This window comes from Vombatus ursinus, unplaced genomic scaffold (assembly GCF_900497805.2).
Source record: "Vombatus ursinus unplaced genomic scaffold, bare-nosed wombat genome assembly UNPS02009573.1, whole genome shotgun sequence".
In the NCBI taxonomy this organism is placed as follows: Eukaryota; Metazoa; Chordata; class Mammalia; order Diprotodontia; family Vombatidae; genus Vombatus; species Vombatus ursinus.
This window is the reverse complement of record NW_020949351.1, coordinates 28,759,810-28,783,552: the sequence shown is the minus strand read 5'-3', so window position 1 is coordinate 28,783,552 and position 23,743 is coordinate 28,759,810. Positions and strand designations below refer to the sequence as shown.

Genomic DNA, 23,743 nt, shown 5'->3' with positions numbered 1-23,743 from the left:
GAAAAGAAACTTTGCCCTGACCTCAAATCCTTTCTTCTCCTCCATTCCGAAAAAGGACCCTGAGTTGGTTTCATTTCCCTTTTCATATCCATCTAATCGCAAACCAGTATGTTGAGCAGTTATGTGTCTTCCTGACATCCATCAACACAATTCTGTGTGGTTCTCCTCCCTGGCTCACATCTGTGAAAAGTCCACAATGCTCACAGGGCTTGAGTTCCACTCCAGAAAATGACAAAAAGGGCAGAAAGGAAGCAGAGAGGCTCAAACAAAAATTATTGTTAAAGATCAATGACTCACTCTGTGGGCTACAGAGAGCCCTGAGATACTCTGGTTAAAGAATGCAAAAATTCTGACACTAAGGAGGATTGCCTTTTGTCTTCTTAGATGTCCTTGGCTGAAGAGTTTTCTTTCTAAAAGTTTCACACCTGGTATGTGTCAAATTTGTCAGCAAGGTTATCATATGGGTTTTGTAGTTGAACTCTTTCTAGTGCTTGGGGATTTGAAGGCATGATAGCTATAATCTGAGGCTCACTATTGATGGCTTCACATCTAGAATCTATCACTGGCACAACAATGCAGAATTCAGTCACAGTGAAAATGAGCATCACTGATAAAATGCCATTGATATATCTTGAATACATAATTCTTTGTTGAAAAAATAAGGAATTGTTTATTAATTAAGAAGCTGAGGGCTGAGAGGATGTTCATGGCCACACTGCTTTGGACCACAGTTTTTGTGCCTTTTTTCCCAGCTGCTACTAAAAGGGATCCAGAAATCATAAACAACAATGTTCCCCAGAAGGGACACCCATTGAATATGTCAAAGAACATTTGACATGGTAACAGGCACAAAATTATTCCAAGGCCAAGGTCATCACACTGAGCAGGATTTGGGTGACCCCAGTGACTATGGGTTCTCACTTCAGGAATTTCTTCTGGGAGGGGGGTGCTTCAGGTTGAAAGCAAGATGCCAGCATCCCAGGCTGTCCAGGCTGTTGGAATGTGGTACCCTACTGAGGAGCCATCAAGCTCTATAACTACCATCTCATTAGACATGGTTCTCCTAGTTGCTTCTCTCAGAGTTAAACCCCTTTGCAGTTCTAAGTCTTAGGATGCTATGATCAGACCAGAAGACAAAATAATTTTTTTCTTTTTTGGCCCAGGATTTAACTTATACTTTCTGCAATGGTCTAGACAGTAGGACTGGCCTAATGCCCTTGGAATTTGTCTAATGGCCTGACATAACAGGAATGTGCTTGGTCTATGTTGTGGAGGTAGATCATAGATTTGGAGGTGAAAAGGACTTCAGAAATCCTGAGTTTCCTCTTTTATGGTCCAGACTTACGGAAAAGTTTTTTTGTGTTTTTTTTTCTTGTTTTTGCCATGTATTCATGCATACCATGTGTCACTCAAAAAAGAACCTGTTTTCTGATGATGCTGGAAGATTGACCAATCAGATCCATCTGCGTGCCAAATCTCCTACCAGATGAGATACTCTCCAAAAATTTCCCTTGACCTGTTAATATATCCACACATCCTGCAGTTGTAGCTAATGAATTAGAACCTGAGTGCTTGGGGTTATAAATTCCATTGAATTCATTCCATTTTGCCTCTGAATACTAGCTCCACAGTAAGTTTACAGGTGAACAAAGTCCAGAACAAACATGGCACATGGATCTTTTGGTGGCTTCTAACAGCACCCTCCGAAAAAGTCCAAGGGTAGATCAAGCCTCCGGCCAAGCCATGATTTTATCTTATGGAGTTCTTCTGCCACCTGCTGACACAATGACTTCATTACAGCTCCCAATAGATTTATTTGCCACATTTACTATTTTCTTTTCCCAAAGTAACTACGAGTACACAGAAAGGAAGTGTGATTTAAATACTTTTAATAAATTAAAGTGGAATGAGGAGGACATTGATTAAATTAATTTTTATTTTTGTTATTTTGTTAAATTGTATATGTAAATATGTTTGGAGCCAAACCTGTAATTTCACTAGTGTGTAAAATTCCTAGTATGGAATCTACCTCCACAAATGCAGATTAGCAATTTTTCTATAGCATATGGTCTGGTGAATATTCCTTAAGTACCTACTACGTGCCAGGTTGGGATTACAAAGGAAGGCCAAAAATAGTCCTTGTTTTCAAGTAGTTCGTAGACAAATGGGGGAGACAACATGCAAACATCTATGTGCAAATAGGTCACATACAGGATGAATTGGAGACAGTCACAGAAGGAAGGCCCTAATGAGGGCCTTTTAATAAGGATTAATAAGGATGGGGAAAGCTTCTTGTTGGAGGTGGGATTTTAACGGGGTTTGAAGGAAACCAGTGATACAGATGTATACAGATGTACACAGTTATACAGATGTTACTGTTTCCAAAGCTGCACTCCATCCACTATGCCAAAGATTTCTTTTCAGCACAAAAATTGTTCAGATCACAAGGTTTTATTTGCGGCTTCCTTCTTATGTTGTTTGTTAATTTTTTGTTTGCTAATACTGTGATTGTTTGTAGCGCATTTTAAAAATTGTTACCATTGGTCAATAACATTTTGAAAAAGATAGTCTTGGGGGCAGCTAGATGGTGCAGTGGATAGAGCACTGGCCCTGGAGTCAGGAGGACCTGAGTTTAAATCTGGCCTCAGACACATAACACTCATTAGCTGTGTGACTCTGGACAAGTCACTTAACCCCAATTGCCTCACCAAAAAAAAAAAAAGATAGTCTTTCTGTGGGTATTCTCTCTGAATATGAATGATTGATTATTTAATTAAGGAATTGAGACTATAAAGAATTGTGTGTTTGTTTTTAAAAACAAACTCTACAAAGTAGCTCACATTGACAAAGGGGTCTCCCCACAACAACCATATGAAATAGGTGGTACTGAAAATTGTGACCTCCAATTTACATCCAAGGAAACTGAGGCCCACAGATAAGTGACCTGCTCAGTCATATGGCAACTAAACAATGGAGCTAGGACTCAAACCCTGATCTTTTGTCACCAATGCTAGCATCACTTTCACTATTCCACATTAATCACAGCAAATAATGCCCAAATAAAGCCATATGTGGTTATTTGTTCATCAGACTCTGGCTTCAGATTCAAAACCAATCTTTCTCTCAAATACAAATGACAAAAAGTAATAAAAATAGTGCACTTTCATTTTCTCTTAAGGCATTGAACACCACATTCTGTGCATAGGTGTTTAATACATTTATTGGACTGAATTCATCACATTCAGCATGATTTCACTTGTCTGGGGGGCAGAAACAAGGATGCGAGGCAAGTTCATACGGTTAAATGAAGAATGGTCAGGAACAGAAGAGGAGGTGAGGAAAGTGAGGAGTAATCCAGCAGGGTTATAGATTTAGAGCTACAAGGGACTTTAGGGACCATCTAGTACAATCTTTTAATTATAGATGAAGAAACTAAACCCCAGAGAGATTAAGGGACTTGTCCAAGTTTACACATGCAGTGTAAAGCTGGTGCTCTTTGCTTGCTGCCAGGATCAAATATAAAATCTGGTTTGGCATTCAAAGCCCTTCATAACCTGGACTCTTCCTGCTTTTCTAGTCAAATTATACCTTGTTCAGTAATATCCAACTCTTTGTGACCCCACAGATCATACTGTCCATGGGGTTTTCTTGGCAAAGATACTGGAGTGTTTTACCATTTCCTCCTCCAGTGGATTAAGACAAACAGAGGTTAAGTGACTTGCCCAGGGTCACACAGCTAGTTGGTGTCTAAGGCTGGATTTGAACTCAGATCTTCCTGACTCCAATCCCAGCACTCTATCCACTGAGCCACCTAGCTGCCTCCTTACAATTGCCCCTTCCTCTGTGATCCAATACCATGGTTTTCCTTGCTGATTCTCCCACATGATGCCATCTCTTGACTCAATATTTTCACTGGCTGTTTCCCTTCTCATCTTTTCTTTCTGGCTTCCCCGTCTTCTTTCAAGTGTCAGCTAAAGTCCCATCCTCTACAAAAACCCTTTCTCAATCCTCCTTAATCTCAGTGCCTTCCCCAAGTTGATCCGGTATCTAGCTTGTTTGCATATTGTCTCCCCTATTTAATTGTGAGTTCCTTGTGAGCAGGGACTGCTGGTTTTTTGTTTTTTGGGGTTTTTTTTTTTTTTAGGTTTTATTGCCTTTTTTTGTATCCCCAGGGATTAGCACAGTGCCTGGCATACAGAAGATACTTAATAAATGCTGGTTGACTACATGCTAGTTGACTGTCTTTCAGCTGAATGACGAGATAACAAAAAAAAATTCCCATGGAACAAACTCTTAAGCTGCTAGCTTTAAAATACGATGTAAATGGTAGAGAAGGAAGTTCACCAAAATGAAAACGTCATACTGCTTTGCCATATATTCTATTACACAGTCCACTGGTCTAAATTTATGATTCAATAAATACTATACCTTGCTTTGTGGATTAATCACAAAGCAGAACTCCCAGATTCCAAGCAGGAACCTACAAGTTAAATGTCCCTGAATAAACCGATAACTTAAGTATTTGTCATAATTAAGCATAAATGATCAACTTCAGTCCTATTACTACTGTCAAGTTGGGAACCAGGCACATTTTAGAAGACTAATTTCACTATCTCCTTGTGGTGGCTTTCATCAACTATAGCATGAATTTTGTCCAAGAAAAAGAGGTAAAACTAGTACAAGTTTGACTGAAGGTATAGTGTTTCTAGGCATGATTTTCCTTGGCTCATTTGAGCTTATTTCCTTCAAATCTCTCCTCAATCTGGACAGTGATTAAATATCATGTGATGCAATAACAGCAATATTTTAAGATGATAACTGTGAATGACTTGGTTATTCTCAGCAATACAATGCTCCAAGAAGACTCTGAAGCATTTATGATGAAAAATGCCATCCATCCCCCAGAGAAACAACTGATGGTGTCTGAATACAGATTGAAGCATGTTTTTTTTTAACTTTCTTCCTTTTTCCTGTTTTTTTTTGGGGGGGGTGGTCTATGTTTTCTTTTACAACATAATTAATATGGAAATATGTTTTGCATGACTTCACATGTATAACCTATATCAAATTGCTTACTTTCTCAAGGAAGGGGGACAGGAGCAGGGGAGGCAGAGAATTTGGAACTCAAAATTTTCAAAATGAATGTTAAAACTATCTTTACATGTAATTGGGGAAAAAATAAAATACTAAATAAATAATTTTTAAAATCATATGATGATTGAACATGTATAACCTATATAAAATTGCCCTCAATCCCTTTCCTAGCTCTCTTCTGTTTTCCCTTCTCACCTCTACCCCATTCCTGGATCCATTATTGAATTCCTTTCTTCTACTTCTCATATGCTTCATTTTGTCTCACTTTAAGTGTCTAGGAAGGAGCTTTGCACTCTGTAGGTGCTTATTGAATGTTTATTGAATTGAATTTAGTTGCATTGCACTAATTAAAAGCCTGCTACATGCCAGCGACTATGCTAAGTGCTTCACAAATATTATTTTATCCTCGCAACAACCCTGGGAACTAGGTGCTGTTTTTAACCCCATTTTATAGATGGGGAAACTGAGACAAACAGAAAAAAGTTAAATGACTAGCCCAGGGTGACACAGCTAGTAAGTGTGTGAGGCTGGATTTGAACAGGTCTTGACTCCAAATCCAGCACTTTATCTACTCTACCACCTAGCTGCCTTTAATACATGTTTGTTAAATGCAACTCAACAATTGTTTTTAAATAAGTTATCTAATTGTTTTCAATAGGCATTGTTTCTCTTTCTGGTTTGAGAATATTTGAACAGAGTATTTTGGATTGAATAACCAAGAAATTCTTGAGATTGACATTTTGGTGAAGCATTGGATTTGTTAATGTCAGTTGTATCAGTATGTATGTAAGAAAATGTGTCTCAAAAAGAAAAAGATCATATAAATTATAAAGTATGATAATCAACTATTAACAATATTAATTGCTTCATAATGAGACTAGTGTTATCTTGTAACTGGCTCTTCAGAAGGTAATGTCAATAAATTCTTCACATTTCATATTGTGTGAGATTCCTGTGAATTAGAGAAGTTAGGAATAAATAACAATATGGAGCCTCATTTTAGTCATTTCTACATTTGTAATAAAGATAATTGAAGTTCAAGTATCTTCCCTTGCCCCTCCCCCTCTTTAATTCAAAGTACTTCTTCTAGGAGATGAGGTGAAAAGTATATGAGAGACGTGGTGTGTTTTGGGGTATAAGCATGAATCACATTTTGTGCTCTCCTGGCTTTTTGCAGATTCGTTATGTTATATTGACTAAATCATTCAGATTTGCACTACTTGAATTTTCCTGATTCCTTTACTAAAGTAGAAATAATACCTCCACAATGAAACTGTTTCAACATTCACACATGGACTTTGAAATTCCTTGACCTTGCAGTTCCTACAGACTTCGCTTTACTTTAGCTGCCTACCAGATGGGAATATCTTGGATTTCAAAACTTGGAACTGTTCCACCTCCAAAATCTCAAATTTGAACTTGGATCTTCCCTCCTATGGCCACAATAACCATACCTTCCATAATTTCTACCTGGTTACACTTATTGAAACTGCTTCTATCTGGAAGCTCATCAAGCTTCCAATCTGTTGACCCCTTCCAATTTCTAAAAGAGATAACATAAGTAAAGTACTTTACAAAGTGCTATATAAATGCTAGTTATTACTATTATAGATTCATTAACCTAGTTAATACGAATTAACCTAGTTTATTCAACCTAGTTTCTATGGTCAGCCATTTCAATGCTGCCCTCTGAAGCAGCCCAGAATTCCTTGCCCTCTTAACCTTTGACTATGCCAACCAGGTTAATCCCAGGTCAGTCCTAGTGTCTGCTTTCTCTGCTCGTGCTGCTAGGCTGCCAGTGTTTTTTATGTAAATTGATTTTTAAAAAATTTTAATTATTAAGCAACTATTCTAGATAGTTGAAGAAGCAACCTGACAGAGTGGACAGAGAGCTGGTGCTGAAGCCATGAAGACCAATTCAAGTCCTGCTTTTAGTACTTGGCTGTGTGACCCCCTGGCTTCTCACTGTTCTAGGGAACTCTTTAAGACTACAAGTTGCAGAGATGCTCCTAATCTGAGTTGGTAGGAGTTTCCTCACCTAAGAGTTCCCAATGCCAATGGAATCACACAGGTCTGGACCCTATCTTTGTCCACTTTATACAACCAAGAAAATGTACTGACTGGCTTCAGTCTAACCCAGCTGGGCCCTCACTACTATTCAGGGAATATTTTGTTCATCTCTTGTCAAGTACAGAATTTTCCTCAGTATCTGCTCTAAACCTCTAACACTATTCTTAGCCTACCTAACTCTTAGTTAGAGAGACTTCACCTCTTGTGTTCCTAAAAATATTAAGACCATCTAGCTCAAACTTTTCAATCCTACTCTTTCTTTACATGTTGCCATATTCTCTTCACAGCACCGATATTTCTCTGTATCTTTATCAATCTTTTTCTCCACTCTTCCTTGGAGGCAAAGGCTCCAAGGTCAGCCATTTCAAATGGGCTCCAAGGTCAGACCAAGAGAAATGGCTTCTCTTTTCCAAAGCTAATCCTTCAATATGTGTCCTGGATTTCATCCCCTCCTTCTTATTCTGGAACCTAAACCTACCTACTATACCTGTCCCCACTTTCCTCCAGTATCTTCAATCTCTCTCCCCACTGGCTTTTTTCTCTCTACCCACAAACAAGCTCAATTCTCTTCTTTCCTAAAAAAACCTACCCCTATCATTTCATTGAAACTACTCTCTTCAAGGTTACCCATAACCTAACAGAAAAATATAATGGTCTTTTCTCAGTCCTCATCCTTCTTAATCTCTCTTCAGCATTTGACTAGTCCCTCCTTACTGAAATTCTCTTTTCCTTTGGTTGCCCCCCCCCATCTCTCGGGCTCTTCTTTTTATTCATATTTTTATTTCTATTATTTCTTTTTCTGACTCCAGTCTCCTGGCTTCTAGTCCAATGCTCTGGGCACTACAATTTATTCCCCATCTCTCTTTCTCTAGTACTTGCTGCTACCACTTCCATTGATCTCCTGAAAGGTATTCACTTCCCTTACACGCACAATCCCTGCTTATATAATATGAGTGAGATAAGACAAAATTGAAGCTGTACTATCTTGTTACATAATAAAGATATTTTCCTAATTAATGGATTCCACAAAATGACTTACTATGCAGTAGTCTATCCTTGTTGCATCAAAAAGGACTTCCAGTTTGGTGGTGTTAAAGGAAGTTTTATTTGAAAATGATTCCAAAACCTAGGGGAAAAGTTGAAATATGACAAGTATTTTTAATTGCTCTTTCATTGCTAGGATGTGCTTACTGGCTGACCCTCAATCACATACAAAATATAGCAATATTCTGAGAATAATTATAGCATCCCATACTCTGCGCAGCAGAAGGTCATGCAACACCAAGTAATTACTGTGAATTTTTTTCTTTTATCATGATTGATATAAGAAACAGATATACTGATTTTAAGTAAACCTGATACACCTTTAAGAACCCAGTCGCCTCCATAGCGTGATTGAGCATCAGACTGGGACTTGGAAGAGTACTTGAATATTATTATTGTCTCAAGGTGTCTCAGCGTTCTTGGGAGGCAGGGGGTCCTAATGGAAACCTTGATGGGTAAAGATGCAACAAACAGCCCTTGCATTTTCAGGAAATGTGTTGGCTGGTGAAGGGCAGTTTACCCTTCATTGGATGTTTGTTTAGCAATATACAAAGAACAAAGGTGACCCTTTTCAAATTTTTTTATTATGAAATTTAAAACTATACTACCAAATGGAAAATACTATATAGATTCCTATCAAGGTTATTTTTAGAAGGCTACATGATCAGGAAACAGAAAAGAGGTACCTCGCTTAATTTATCCCCTCAACTTGTACAGGATGCCAGCCAAAGGCAAAATTTCATGAGCAGGCTAAGTAGATCTTCAGCAGGCCCAGTCTCCTGGTTCTTTGCCTTTTCCTCAGCCTCTTCCCACAAACCTCCCCCCCGCCAACCCCAGTGGTATTCTCTCCCCTAGTGTGTTCAGTGCCTGTACACTCTCTACCTCTCTTCCAACATCAAAACCTGCTTTCTGGGGAAAAAAAACCCAACATTGTTTTTGGGGGAAAACAACAACAAATCATGGAACTAATTCATATTAAGGTATAAATGAGTGATAGCTTAAATCATGCCCTTTTAGTGGGTGAACAAAGCCTTGTCAAAGGACAAAAAGTTCTAAGGGGAGAGTTCCAAGCATTAGCCAGCAGATAAAATACAAGGTATTGTGGATGGCATTAGAACCTTTCCAGTGTTCTAAAACCAAAATATATAAGCTGTCAGTTACTGATGGACTTGCGAGCGTACCTCTAAATGCCCTTGGGGAAGATGATTTTCATACTTACAGATGATGATAAATGTCAGGATCACGCTGGAGTCGGGTTTGGAATCCTATATATAAGTCATCCCAGAGCAACCCATGCTTCACCACATGCCTGATAACACCAACCCGGCTTCTTATCTGGAATGGACAATAAAACAACATTGTAGATGTACATTGTGCATTTGGGTACAGGCTACCACAACATTAACAATCTGGAAGCAATAGCCATTGGTGGCAGGGGAATGCACAGTGTAGCGAGACATGTCCAGGCATGTGCCTAGATGTAGGGGGCAATCTCCTCTCTCCCTTCTACTATCTCTTCAACAAAGTGTGAAATTCCCTTTGAAAAGCTGTGAATTGGTTTAGTTCCAAATACCTGTTGTTGAGTGGTCTTTTATTCTGGCATTGGTAGGGAAGTTCACAGCCACAGACTTACTAAAGACATGAGGATTATGAAGTTAATAGCATTTTCATGGTGTACTTCACACACTTGACTTGGATCTTGGGCTCAACTTTCTTTTTTTTAATTAATAAATTTATTTATTTTTAGTTTTCATCATTTACTTCCATAAGATTTTGAGTTCCAAATTTTCACCCCATCTCACCCCTCCCCCCACCCCAAGTTGGCATGCATTCTGAACACCCCTTTCCCTAGTCTGCCTTCCCTTCTATCTCTCCCCGTCTTCTCTTATCCCCTTCCCCTTCTACTTTCCTGTAGGGCAGGATAGATTTCCGTACCCCATTTCCTGTATTTCTTATTTCCCAGTTGCATGTGAAAACATTTTTTGAAAAGTTTTTGAAACTTTGGGTTCCAAATTTCCTTCCTTCCTCCCATCCCACCCACCCTCATTGAAAAGGCAAGAAACTCAATATAGGTTATATGTGTGCAGTTATCCAAAACACTTCCATAGTAGACATGTTGTGAAAAACTAACTCTATTGGGTTCAACTTTCAAAGGGAGATGGAATATTCATCAAAATAGGGAGACTGGGAGAGGACAAGAGAAGGGTAGATCTCTGCCTCCCTAGGGAGAGTGGAGATAGGATAGGATAGGATAATAACAAATGGAAAATATAGCCTCATTCACCAAGAACATAGGTAGATAGGATAATAGGATAGTTAGGATAATAACAAACGGAATATATAGCCTCATTCACCAAGAACATAGGTAGAGACAGGAGGAAATACCCTGAGATTTCGAGCCAAAGCAGAGTGAATTCCCTGGAAAGAAGCCTGGGAATCTATGTTCTTCCTCATCCTAGATGAGATAGAGTAAAGGTCTAAAGATAGGGCAACCTGGACTTTTCCCTTCTCTGGTACTCTGGACTTATATGGACTATATGGTCTGAGGGGAGGGAAAGAGGACTATTTGAGGTCAAGAATTGTTTTGACCATTTTTGTGATTGGGGATGAAATTTTTGCATTTTCCTGTCATGTTAAATAAAACCTATCCTCTATCCATAAAGAGAGAAAAGCAGAAAGACAAATAGAGAAGCAGAGACAGAAAAAGAAAGAGAGAGGGAGATAGAGGAGCAGAGTTGAGACAGAGAGAGAGAGAACTGTTTCTGAGAGCCTGACATGGGAAAGGATCACCGGTGGTTTCGGGGGTCACTGGTAGTCCTCTTTTTCATAGACAGAACCAATTTGAAGACAATAATTGATGGCTTAAGCAGCAGTGGTGACCTGGACACAGGAGCAACCAAGCAGCTAAGCCAGGCAGTGAGAATCACATCCATGACCGGCATTGCTCCGAATCAATAAGCTCTTTCCTCCATTTTTTAAATTCATGGGGCAGTGGGGAAGAGGCGATAGGAAGGTGAAAGTCCTTCCTTTCCCTATTCTTTTTATGAGCTAAGGCATTTTTCTATCCAAATCAAAGATCTAGAAGGGACAGTAGTGCTGGGGGAAGAATTTATATTTCTTTTTCTACCTTCTTTCTTAATTCCATGTTATTAGAAGTTTTGTGATCAAATATATTTAATGTATCTATGAGTACTGAGGGAAAAGACCTAAGATAGTAGAATTCATCTAAGAAGTAAGAGCACTAAGTAGAATATAAATAGTAAATTTCATATTTTCACATTTCACTTCATCCCTCTGTAGATTGAACCGGCTCACCCAGGAGCTAAATAAATCTGCATTTGAGCCAAGGTTGTTAAAGTTGGAGTAGGGAGAGTAGCTCAGGGAATAGTAGGCTTGCCCTCTAATGGTCACTTGGGATATTGCAGCCTGTTAAAAAAGTAACAACCAATCAATCAATGAGTATTTATTAAGTGCCTACTATGTGTTAGGTACTGAAGATAAAAAATAAAATGAATGAAACAATCTCAACTCATAATGAGTTCCTTGCATATGCTTCCACATATATATAAAAAGATGTAGGTCAATGAGTTGGAGAAGAAAATGGCAAACCACTCTAGTATCTTTGCCAAGTAAATCCCAAATGGGTCACAAATTATCAGACATAACTTAATTGATAATAACAACTTTCTTTCCTAGAATATGTGAGGCATGAAAAGCTTCTTCCTCAGTTGTAAATGGTTTTGGTTCTTTGATGCTACATAAAATTTTGCATATTTCTGAACTCACAATGGCAGCCTAACTTAATGTTTTATAAGGAGGGTCTACTTTCATTGCAATAAACTTTCTGACAATCCCAACTTAGGCAATTTTTTTGTTTGGGTTTTTTTTAACACATATTAAAAGCAGATAGGTCAGACTGCCAGAATGCTTACATTTGCTTCCCCATTCTTATATCATTCCAATAGGATATTTACTTATTGTGACCTTGGCCAAGGCCAAAGAAAGTACATTTTCAAATGTTTTGGAATTTAGGATTATATAATTCTGCAGAAACTAGGTCAAAAGCCCTGGGAGGATTGGTGGTGGTTAGCTCATTTGGGCTAAAGTATGACAATTCCATAAAAGGACTGAGGAACGTTTTATTAACTCCTTACTTCATACCAAATGATGATAATGATGATGGCTCAAAAAGGACCTACCCAGAGGCACAGGTTTACAGTTCATGTTTGGGGAGAATTAAATTAGATGTGGGTTAAGGTTAGGAGCAGATCCTCGATGAGGAAAAAAAATCATGAGAAAATCACACAGGGAGAATGATGATTAGCATTTTTGTAAAGTACACAGTAAATCTTAAAGTGCTTTACAAATGTGAATTTGTAAGTTAGATTCTATAACTGAGGCAACAGTTCTAGTAGGATAAGTTTCTGGGGAGAACTGGACAGAGGGACAGTCTGAGAACTTTGGGAAAATAGTATAAATCAAGTTTCCATGTGATTAAGATGGATCTGAAGGTATTAGTCATTTTGCTTTTATAGTATGTCGAGGCTGTTCAGTGTTTGCTTCTTGTTTATTCTTAGACATTTAAAGAAGAGGAGCGGGACTTTTCAACTGATTCAGGAAACTCCTTCATAGAAAAGCTGGACCCTGGAATAGAAAGGCTATATTGCAAGTTTTATCTTCTTGTTGGGTTCTCCTAGGCACTATAGAATTCCAGATGGGCCTTGGCTATCACACTCCTCCAAAGCTGCCATTTGGGGAGTGGAATAATTCAATAGGCAGTACAACAGCCTTCGCCTAAAGGCTCTGTTAAGAATGATCTCAACACCATCCAATGACTTTTCTAATAATAATTTAAAAAATAATAATAATAGCACTTATCTAGCACTTTAAAGCTTAAACACATTATCTTGCTTCATTCTCATAATAACCCTGGGAGGTAGATGCTATTAATATCCCCATTGTACAGATGAGGAAACTGAGGTAAAAGACTTGCTCAAGGTCACACAACTAGTAAGTGTTTGCGGTTGCATTTGAACCCAGGTTTCCTGATTCCAGGTCCAGCAGCTCTATCAACTCTGCTGCCTTGCTACCTTATTTATTAAGAATAATCATAAATAACAGTACCACCTTCTATTTGTATAATGTTTTGCAGTTTACAAGGAGCTTTCACCTACTTATCTGATCCTTAAGGCAACCCTGTGAAGTTGGCAGGATAGATATTATTATCCCTTATTTACAGGTGAAGAACAATCTCAGAGAAGTTAAATCATTTGTCTCAGGCCCCATAACCAAGTGGAAACATTCACCTGGTTATGCACTCAAGGATGAGCTGTGTTTGAATTAAGCTAATTACTGCCCAGAAGTAGGGGGAAGAACTATTCAGGTACATGCTAATAACTTGGTAATAAATGTAAACAAGAGATGGAACCAGGAGGTCTGAATGTTGAGAAATATTCTGAGAAGAAATAGGGAAGGCCTTATGATTCCAGCTGGGTTCATTCAATGGGAGAGAATAGAAGGTCCTATTCTCTTATGTTAAATTCAAAACTGGTTTTGCCTTGGAGGGGAGCTGATCTTCATACTTGCCAGAGATATCTGGCAACAAGTATTTCTTAAGTGCTTACTCTGTGATACGCCTTGTGCAAAATGCTGGGGATACAAAGAAAGGCAAAAACATGGTCCTGCCCTCAAGGAGCTCACATTCTAATCTCCATGTGTCTACCTCACTCTGTCATTCTTGCTCCCTACCAGATGTGGTAGAGAGCACGAAGCCATAACTGGAATGGGTAGAAGACTTAATAAGAGGTAGTTTATTTAATAATAAGTAGTTCTATTTCCATGTTTTTCCCACCAAATCGTAACACCTTCCTTTTCCTAAGGAGAGGAAGGAATGGGGAAACACTAAACCCTAAGAGAATCATTTTTGAGACTCTGACTTGAAAAAAGGATCAGTTTGTTCAGGTCTGTTCTAGAGGCAGTAAGCATAATGGTTAGAGACAGCCTTGGTGTCAGGAAGACCGGAGTTCAAATCTTGCCTCTGACACATACTGGCTGTGTGACCAAGAGCAAGCCAATTAATTTCCCAGTGAGCTAGACAGCTCTCAGACCAAAAGTTGCAGAGCAGGTAAACACCACATACAAACGTAAGCAAACACAAAAAAAAAATAGGCAAAATAAAAACAAATAGTTACTGGAGGAGCAGAGACAGAAACTAACAACTGACTAGACTGAAATAGGTTTTGATCTAAAATGGGGGTGCCTGAAGACCTCTAGGAATGCTTCCGTTTCTTGAGATTTTCAAAAACAATTTTATAAGGGGCAGCTAGGTGGCGCATTGGATAGCGCACTGGCCCTGAAGTCAGGAGGACCTGAGTTTAAATTCAGTCTCAGACCAAACACTTGACACTTACTAGCTGTGTGACCCTGGGCAAGTCACTTAACCCCAATTGCCTAAAAAAAAAAACAATTTTATAAATTTTAATAAATAAATAAAATTTTAATTTCCAATAGCATATGTGTTGTTTTGCTTTTGCCTTTGTATCCAGCTCCTAACATAGTGCCTGGAATATAGCAGGCTCTTGAAAATGCCCATTGAATTCAATTGTTGAATGGAAGATAGGCAAAGGGCCCTTTGGGTCCCAGCTATTCACTGGAGTGCCCTTCCTCACTCATCTGTTGCAGCTTCCTATTTCTCATGAAATGAAAGAGAGTATAAAGGCAAAATATTAAATTATCACTGGCATCAGGGGAGGGTCTGAGGATCAGGATAAAAGGTTAAAAAAATGCAACAGTCAATCTAGCTAGCTGGTGCCCTCCGGAAATTTGAGAAGTTGATGCTAGGTGTTTTTTGGAGGTCCTGGTGGGTAGAATTCTGTGGGAAACTGAACAAAATCCTCAGCCACTGTTTAAGTATCTCTCTAGGAGACTCACAGGCAGAAAACCCAGATCTCCAATCCCAAGGTCAGAAAGTTTGGCAAGTAGCAACTCTAGGGACATCATATACCTTTTCCTTCCTGCCTAAGACAAGAGGACTTTTATCTGCTTAGGGAAAGAAGAGAAACAGCAACCAGTCAGAGCAGAAGTCCCATGCAAATCACAAGCAAAGAGCAAGGTGAACACCTTGTGCCAGATTTAGGCCTCAGGCCTAGGGGTTGTGAAATTGTCACCTGGGTAGGGGGAAGCTAAGCCACCAACAGTCTGAACAGATGTGGGACTGCTAGTTATCAAAAGCAAACCACACACCACCCGCAAATGGTAAACGGCTTCCTTCACCCTTTGCCTCCTAAGCCTCAGGCCAAAAGACTGAAGGCTCCGAGGTTTCCTTTATAAATTTGCCTAATACAGCAATAGGTCTGTAGCAAAGATAATATTTTCTCAGAAGACGAAGTTGATTTTTTTTTTAACAAAATGACGCCATTAGAGATAAATACTTTGGAGTGAAATTGCATTTTTAAATCTGAAAGCATAGCAAAATGGGCAGAGAGCAGGACTGGAAGGCAGAAAGCATGGGTGTATGAGCCTGGTGAGCAAGTCACTTAATTTTTCCATGTCCCTAGACAACTCCTTCCACAGCTAGGTGGTATAGTGGATAAAGCACCAGGCACGGAGTCACGAAAAGCTGAGTTCAAATACAAACTCAGACACTTACTAGCTGTGTGACCCTGGACAAGTCACTTAAACCTGTTTGCCTCAGTTTCCTCATCTGTAAAATGAGCTGGAGAAGGAAATGGCAAACCACTCCAGTATCTTTGCCAAGAAAATCCCAAATGGAGTCACAAAGAGTCAGACACGACTGAAACAACTGAACAAAAATAACACAACTCCCTAAGACTGCAACTTGTAGAGAAGGTGCCTACCTGCATTTGTACAGGGAATTTCTTGACGCAGGAGCTCCTTATACCAATAAAATCACAGGTCCAGTGCAGATATCTATCCCTTCAAGCTTCTTTTGAAGTAGGGCAGAATTCCAGAGAAGGGGAGGGAGGGAAAACACACAAATGGGAAGCTAACACTTTTTCTGAAAAAAAACTTTAAGTACTCAGAGGTTCATATCCTTTATTTATTTCCATGTCATTATAAAGGAGTTATTCACTTTTGTTTTTATAAAGGGCACTTTATAAGTGCTTTGGTTTCATAGATATCTGTGGATATCTATGTGCTGCTAATCACAAAAGATCAACTCCATCCTCCAAAATAAACGTAGCTGTTTCAGAAATTTGTCCACTACAGACCTAACTCTGCCAGCCTTGGGAATAATTCTATGTTTGTATGTAATTGCAGATTCTTTAATTGCATACGCCAAAGGAGAGGCAGCATCTCTTTTTTGAAATATTCTTTTTATTCTTTGAGGGTCTCATCTCTTTTCTACCCTTCCTTTTTACTTTGTCCTTGACAATGTTTGATTTGTGACCCTACTGCTCCATGTTTAACCTACATTACTTTTTTCACAGGCTTAAAAATACCACAAAATAATACATAGTGAGAGAAATTAGAACGCTGTTGTCAGTACAATAGCACACGGCCCTGCATGAAGTCATGCCCCCTCTGCAATGCCAGAGTGAGTCTGTTCAGCAGAACCCTGAGCGGCATTGTTTACTTGTCCAAATACAAAGGTACCTCTCTTTAAGCAAATGATACTGTAGAATTTACTAAGTATATTAAAACCAAAGATGATTCATTCAGTCCAATGCCTTCATCTTACAATAAGCTCAGAAAGATGAAGCGACTGGCACATTATTAATGGCAGAACAAGGACTAGTATCCAGGTCTCGTAGTTGCACTGGACCACATTTGGCCACTGGAATTTTGTTTATTTTGCAAAATGAGCAAACAGGCACATTTGAGTCACAGGATTACAGATTTAGAGCTGGAAACTACGTTAGAGGCCATCAAATCCAACCTTTTCATTAATTGTTCAATTGTTTCACTCAAGTCCAACTCTTCATTACCCTATTTGAGGTTTTCTTGGCAAAGATAACTGGATTGGTTTGCCATTTCCTTCTCCAGTTCATTTTATAGATGAGGAAACTGAGGTGAAGAGGGTTAAATGACTTGCTCAGGGTCACACAGCTAGTAATTGTCTGAGACTGAATTTGAACCCAAGAAGATAAGTCTTACTGACTCCAGGTCTGGCACTCTAGCCACTGCAATAAGTAGCTGAATCTTATTTTAAAGGGGAAACTGAGGCCTCTCAGCACTGCTGCTCTCTCTAGTTTCCTATGTTTCTATTTGTTTCCTATGAAACTACAGTCAATTAAAACTGAGCTATTTTTGAGAACAAACAAGCCCTGATCTGGGGTCAATGAGTTCCTGGAGATCACGTCAGAGTTGTTTCTCTTGAATGGAAGTTCCTGGAGGACAGGGACAGTTTCATTTTTGTCTTTATATCCCCAAGCCTCAAGATGGTACCTGGCATATTAAGTTGTTTTTTTCAGTCACATAATTCTTTGTAACCCCATTTGGGGTTTTCTTGGCAAAGATAGTGGACTGGTTTGCCATTTCCTTCTCCTGCTCATTTTACAGATAAGCAAATTGAAGCAAAGAAAGTTAAGTACCCAGAGTCACACAGGGTCACATGGGTGGCATGAATACACTACAGTATATTACCAACCATGAGTTGTGACTCTCTTCTGACCTCTGGACTTGCATCTCACATTACCTATTCAACAATGAACTTGAAGTCTCACAGACATCTCAAACTCAAAATGTCCCAAACTCAACTTATTATCTTTTCCCTCAAAATTCTTCCCTACTTCCAACCTATTTTTGAGGGTGCCACCATCCTCCTAGGCACCTCCTATCACAATCTACATGTCATCCTTGACTCCTCACTCTCTCAACCCCTCCCCCCCATTCAATCTGTTGCCAAGGCCCTTCAATTTTACCTTTGTAACATCTCTCACATAAACTCCCTTCTCCCCTCTGACACTGCCACTGCCCTGATGCAGGACCTCATCACCTCATGCTTGGACTATTGCAATAACCTGCTGGTTGGTCTCTCTGCCACATTTCTCCACACTACAATTCATCCTCCTCTGATATATTAAAGTGATCTTCCTAAAACACAAGTCTGGCCTTGTCACTACCCTACTCAATAAACTCCAATGGGGGCAGCTAGGTGGTATAGTGGATAGAGCACCGGCCCCGAAGTCAGGAGGACCTAAGTTCAAATCCAGCCTCAGACCAAACATTTGACATTTACTAGCTGTGTGACCCTGGGCAAGTCACTTAACCCCAATTGCTTAAAAATAAATAGATAGATAGATAAACAAATAAATAAATAAACTCCAGTGACTCCCTATCATTTCTAGGATCAAATATAAAATCCTCTGGTTGGTTTTAAAAGCCCTTTATAACCTGCCCCCCTTCCAGTTTTCTTATACCTTATAGTCCCCCCTTTCTCTTATACTCATTGATCCAATGACATTGACCTTCTTGCTGATGGATAATCCATATCCAGTTTTTATGTTTTCCCTCCTCATTTCCACCTCCTGGCTTAAATCTTGCCTTCAACAAGAAGCCTTTACTGATCCCCCTTAACTCTATGACCTTCCCTTTTCAATTATTTCCCATTTATCTTATATATGGCATGTTTATACATAGTTGTTTGCACATTACCTCCCCCATTAGTCTGTGATCTCCTTAAGAGACTTTTATTTTTTACCTTTCTTCGTTTCCCAGTGCTTAGCACAGTTCCTGACACATAGCAGATGCTTTAAAAATGTTTACTGACTGACTAAGTAAGAGAAACAGTAAAAAGGATGCTATTGGTGAGAATATAGCCAGAGAAGAAAGTGGGCTGGTCAGGTGGCAAGATCAAGGTTCAATATAATTGACTGACATGCCACTGCTATCCAAGCAAAGTCATGAGAGCTAGAGAAAGGTCACTGGTACATTGGGTAGATTGCCTATGGAAGGATTTCAGGATGACATACATAAAAGACAGGATGGAAGGTCATAGATGGACTCTGCAATTTGCATTGTTAGAGAGCACCAACATCAATGAAATCACAGATCTGATGAAATATCAAAAGTGGGGGTGGGGTGGGGTGGGGACTACATTTTATGTAATCTAAGATTAATCTCCTTTTAAAGCTAATTTTGTTTTTGTAAACCTGGATTTCTATGTATTAGAATTATTTAAAGTTCAACATACCTGAATAGCAATAACAAGGTTGTACTATGTATGAAAATCCAGATTTTACAAACTAATAAATGAGATGGTGATTATTAGTTTTATAAAAGTGTTTACTACAGGATTGCTTTAAGAAGCAAAGTGTTTTAAAATATTTTAAATTTAATTTTATATGAAAAATGTGATTTACACAGATTTTAGGAACCTATCTGTTGCATCAGGTATATTCTTACCTTTATGTCAAAGGTATTGCATGTTGGGGTAAGGATTATAACCTTGAGAGGGCAAGATCTGTATCTTATAGGATTTTGTATCCCCCACAACATCTACTTAGCTCAGTGACTTAGATTTGCATATAGTTAAAGCTCTGTAAGTCTGTATTGATTTCCCTGAGCCTCAGTTTCCTAACCTAAGGGCTGTTGAAATGCATGGTCCTTGGGGTACATTTCAGCTCTAGAACCATAAGCATCGCAGATGGTAAACAATTCTTAAAGGACACCAGGAACTCAGTGAGGCAGACAACAATAGGACAGAGAGAAAAGGAATTAGGCATCAATGATTATGTAGCAACCCTAGCATCTTCTGCTAATAAGGGGTTTGGTTGCTTATATGTGAGATGGGAAAATGGCATAGTGGAGGATGCCTCCAACAGTACAGACATACATAAAGGAGAGTAGCAGAGCAACAATTCTTTGCTGCTGGTTACAGAGGAAGCAAGCGTCCTGGGGATTGTTTCTTACTTCTTCATATGGATGGTTCCGGCTTGGTCTTTCTGCTGGAAAGGATAAATCTAGAAAATCAACCAGATAGTTGTATCCTGTAGGCAAAGTGTTGAAATCCTCATCTGTCTCAATCATCTATGGAAAAGAGAGAGCAATAAGAAGAAAACAAACTATTCACCATTGGTTATTAAGATCTTAGAAATCAAACTCCCAGAAGAAAAAGCAGCCTATGTTGGCAAGGTTGGATGGGAAATTGATAATAAGGTGAGTGGTTTTTTTTGGATCCACTCTTGTGGATCCCTGCAAAAAGTTCCTATGACATATCAACTCCTCTTCATGCTTTATTTTATTTCTGAATAAATGCAATGGTTTAGAGAAGAGCCGGTGTCCATCCAGCTTTATGAAGCTCTGTTTCAATTTTCAAATTCTATGAGTCTGTAACTGAGACAAAATGGCATGCATACATGACTCTACTCTAAGGCAGAGGAAAGCCCAGGAAGAAGATGGGCTGATCTAGGAAACTCAGGGGAAAGGGTGGGGGGGAGGGGGGGAGGAGGTTATTACAAAAAAGAGACCACTCTAGGAAAAAGGACAGAACTGGGCAGAGAAAGACTGAGCAAGGGAAAGAAGAAGGGAAAAACAAAAAACAAAAAACAAAAACAAAACAGGTGAGAGAGAAATTAAAGAAATCTAATATAAGTGACAAAATAGTATCCTGGGGAGGAGGGCAGTATTTAACATCAAAATTTCCAACTGCTTATAATCATAGAATCTCAAAACTAGAAGGTCCCTATTTGGTATTATTTTCCTAAGCTAATTATATTTAAAAGTAAATTGACTATTTTTAAAGAATATCCTGGGGGAGGGAGGTGGTGTTAATTCCTGCTGCAAGAGAGGCTGGGTATGAGAGATGCTTGATTTCTGGGAGTTCTGAGCTTCAGTAGAGTTAAAGCTGGTGAGGTGTGTGTACTATGCCTGGCACCAACATAGTGTACAAATTGGTGTGTGTTTGAGGTGGTGGTGGTATGACCAGGCTGCCTAAGGAGAGGCAAACCAGACCAGGTCAAACCATCTGTAGCAGTGGGGCTGGGCCTGTGAATGGCTACTGTATTTCCAGCCTGAGTGCAACAGAGAGACCTAGTCTTCAAATAATTTTTTTTAAAAAGTCTTTTTATACAAGAGAATGTGAAAACTTGGCTTTCTTAGCTTTCTGTTTTCCAAAAGCCATGCTTTCCCCAATGTGTAAACCGTTACCCTTAATCATCTACTTACAAAAGATATTTCATCACTCACTTGATGGCAGTGACTAGAGCTAAAGGACTAGTCTACAAAAGCATGAAGACAGAGAAGTCTTTTTAAGACACACCATATAGCCCTATCTCCATATGGATATATACGTGGATTTATATAGGTATATTTTTATCTCCAAAGAGAGATGTAACTCTAAATGGTATGAAGTTTACAGTGTTCAAGTTCAACCAACATTAAGGGCCTACCATGTCTCTGAGCACAGTACTAGGCACTGAGGGAGAGGCAAGGTTCAGCTGAATCTCAAAGTTTAGACATGAAGCAGTAGCTTCCCCATACAGCTTACAGTGCTGTAAAGGTAGTGACACCTGTGGAGAACTAGAATAACCAATAACACCTAATGGGGGCAGGGGTGGGGAATGAGGGGAAAGGTACAAAACAGAGGGCTATGTGAGGCCTGAGAGGAGAAAGATCATTGCCAAGGGGAGAGAGGTCAGACAGAGCTTCAAGGAGGAAGTGGTATTTCAGCTGGACTTTAAGGGATGAACCGAAATTCAACAGTTATACAGGAAGCTATCCTGGTCATAAGGAACTGGGTGCAGTGTACAAGAAATGCTTAGTCAAAAACAAATCAGGGTGTTATAAACTAATGTAAACTATATAAAGCACAATAAAAGTTAGTAGAAAACAGAAGATACATCATAGCACTCCTTATTACCATACCCTGATCACAAGATTGTAATTCTTAAATCCAGCCCAAGTGAAGTACTCTTTTATCCAGGATGAGTGAAGAAAGATTTCATCTTCTATAGCGTCATTCAGTGTTTGCAAGTATGGTGCAAAGTCCCAAGAATCTTTATAAATCTTAGTCCCAGATGGAGGGTTTATGATGCTCTTGCTGGGAGGGAGGTGAGGAGAGAAGAGAGAGGAAAGGGACGAGTGGTGGGGTTTTGGGGAGGGAGGAGATGGGTGAGGGGGAGAGGAAAGGACAAGAGAGGAGAGGAAGCAACAAAAAGGTCAGTTTAATGATCGCGTATCAGAATTTATTTGGCCCATTTCAGTGACAGCATAAATGACTATGTTACTGGATGATTTGTATATAGTCTAGTTACTTCAGACTCAAGGAATAATGAATTCCCATCTAGCTGCTATCCAGATTTCTACTCGCATCTTTCATCATCTCCAAAAGCCAAGTTTCCCAATGTCTAAACCATTACTGTTGCTCTATTCCTCTACAAAAAAATATTTCATCACTTCCTTGATGGCAATAGCTAAAGCTAAAGGACTAGTCTTCAGGAGGATACAGAGTAGCGTTTTTAGGGCATACCATATATCTCCACCTCTTTCTCCATATGTATATGTACATGCATGTGAATGTGTTTGTGTATATGTATGGGAATATTTCTATCTTCAAAGAGAGATGCAGCTCCAAATGCTATGAAGTCTATGTGTTCAAGTTCAACCAAAGTCAGGTGCCTACTGTGTCTGAGATACCAGGTGGACCACATCTCTCCAGAACAGGCTACTCTTCAGGAAGATTGTTAAGTCTTTTAATGAGACAACATGCTTCAGGGAGCATACAGATTCCGCTGTACTATCCAATCACCACATACTGACTCCCCGAGATCATTTTATTGAGCCAGCAAAAGACTTCTAGGGTTTCTATGCTAATACAGATTGTTTATGTTTAAGTATTTGGGCACCCTGGGGTGCCCAAAGCCTGGGCCAAAATTATCTATTCTACCTGACAGGATAGGCTACCTGTGGGACCATGGGAAAGAGCTCTCTGTTGGATGGGGTTCTTCTAGAACAGGGATCCATTGGTAGATTTTGGGGGACAGGGGCTGTGAATTTTCAATAAGTATTTTATAACTATTTTGATATAATTGGTTTCCTTTGTATTTTATTTTGTGTATTTAAAAACACATTCTGAAAAGGCATCCATAGGTTTCACCAAAGGAGGCCATGATTCAAAGAAGGGTAACTCCTACTCTTGGAGCTCAAGCAGCAGAAAAGCCTTTGGTAGCTAGACTATCCCAGCTCCTTTCAGGTTCCAAGTCAGCACTTGTCTGGGAACAGCAACAGAGAGACCTAGTCTTCAAATAATTTTTTTTAAAAAGTCTTTATATACAAGAGATTGTGAAAACTTGGCTTTCTTAGCTTTCTGTTTTCCAAAAGCCATGCTTTCCCCAATGTGTAAACCGTTACCCTTAATCATCTACTTACAAAAGATATTTCATCACTCACTTGATGGCAGTGACTAGAGCTAAAGGACTAGTCTACAAAAGCATGAAGACAGAGAAGTCTTTTTAAGACACACCATATAGCCCTATCTCCATATGGATATATACGTGGATGTATATAGGTATATTTTTATCTCCAAGGAGAGATGTAACTCTAAATGGTATGAAGTTTACAGTGTTCAAGTTCA

At 39.2% G+C, this 23,743-nt stretch overlaps 1 protein-coding gene across 9 annotated transcripts in view; it reads right to left on the bottom strand.

Moving 5' to 3' along the window:
• The window catches only part of LOC114036074 (cytidine monophosphate-N-acetylneuraminic acid hydroxylase), a 109,830-nt gene that overhangs the window by 14,875 nt on the left and 71,212 nt on the right, over nt 1-23,743 (bottom strand). For 6 of the 9 annotated variants that reach the window (XM_027852469.1, XM_027852474.1, XM_027852475.1 and 3 more), the window contains 4 exons: nt 20,083-20,199; nt 9,428-9,543; nt 8,204-8,290; nt 5,659-6,046 (listed from right to left, as the gene is read on the bottom strand). In XM_027852469.1, coding sequence (XP_027708270.1) covers nt 8,215-8,290; nt 9,428-9,543; nt 20,083-20,199 — 309 coding nt within the window. In that variant the 3' untranslated portion in view covers nt 5,659-6,046; nt 8,204-8,214. Of the gene's footprint in view, nt 1-5,658; nt 6,047-8,203; nt 8,291-9,427; nt 9,544-20,082; nt 20,200-23,743 lie in introns of those variants that run through there. The other 3 variants (XM_027852471.1, XM_027852470.1, XM_027852473.1) reach the window with 1 other exon arrangement.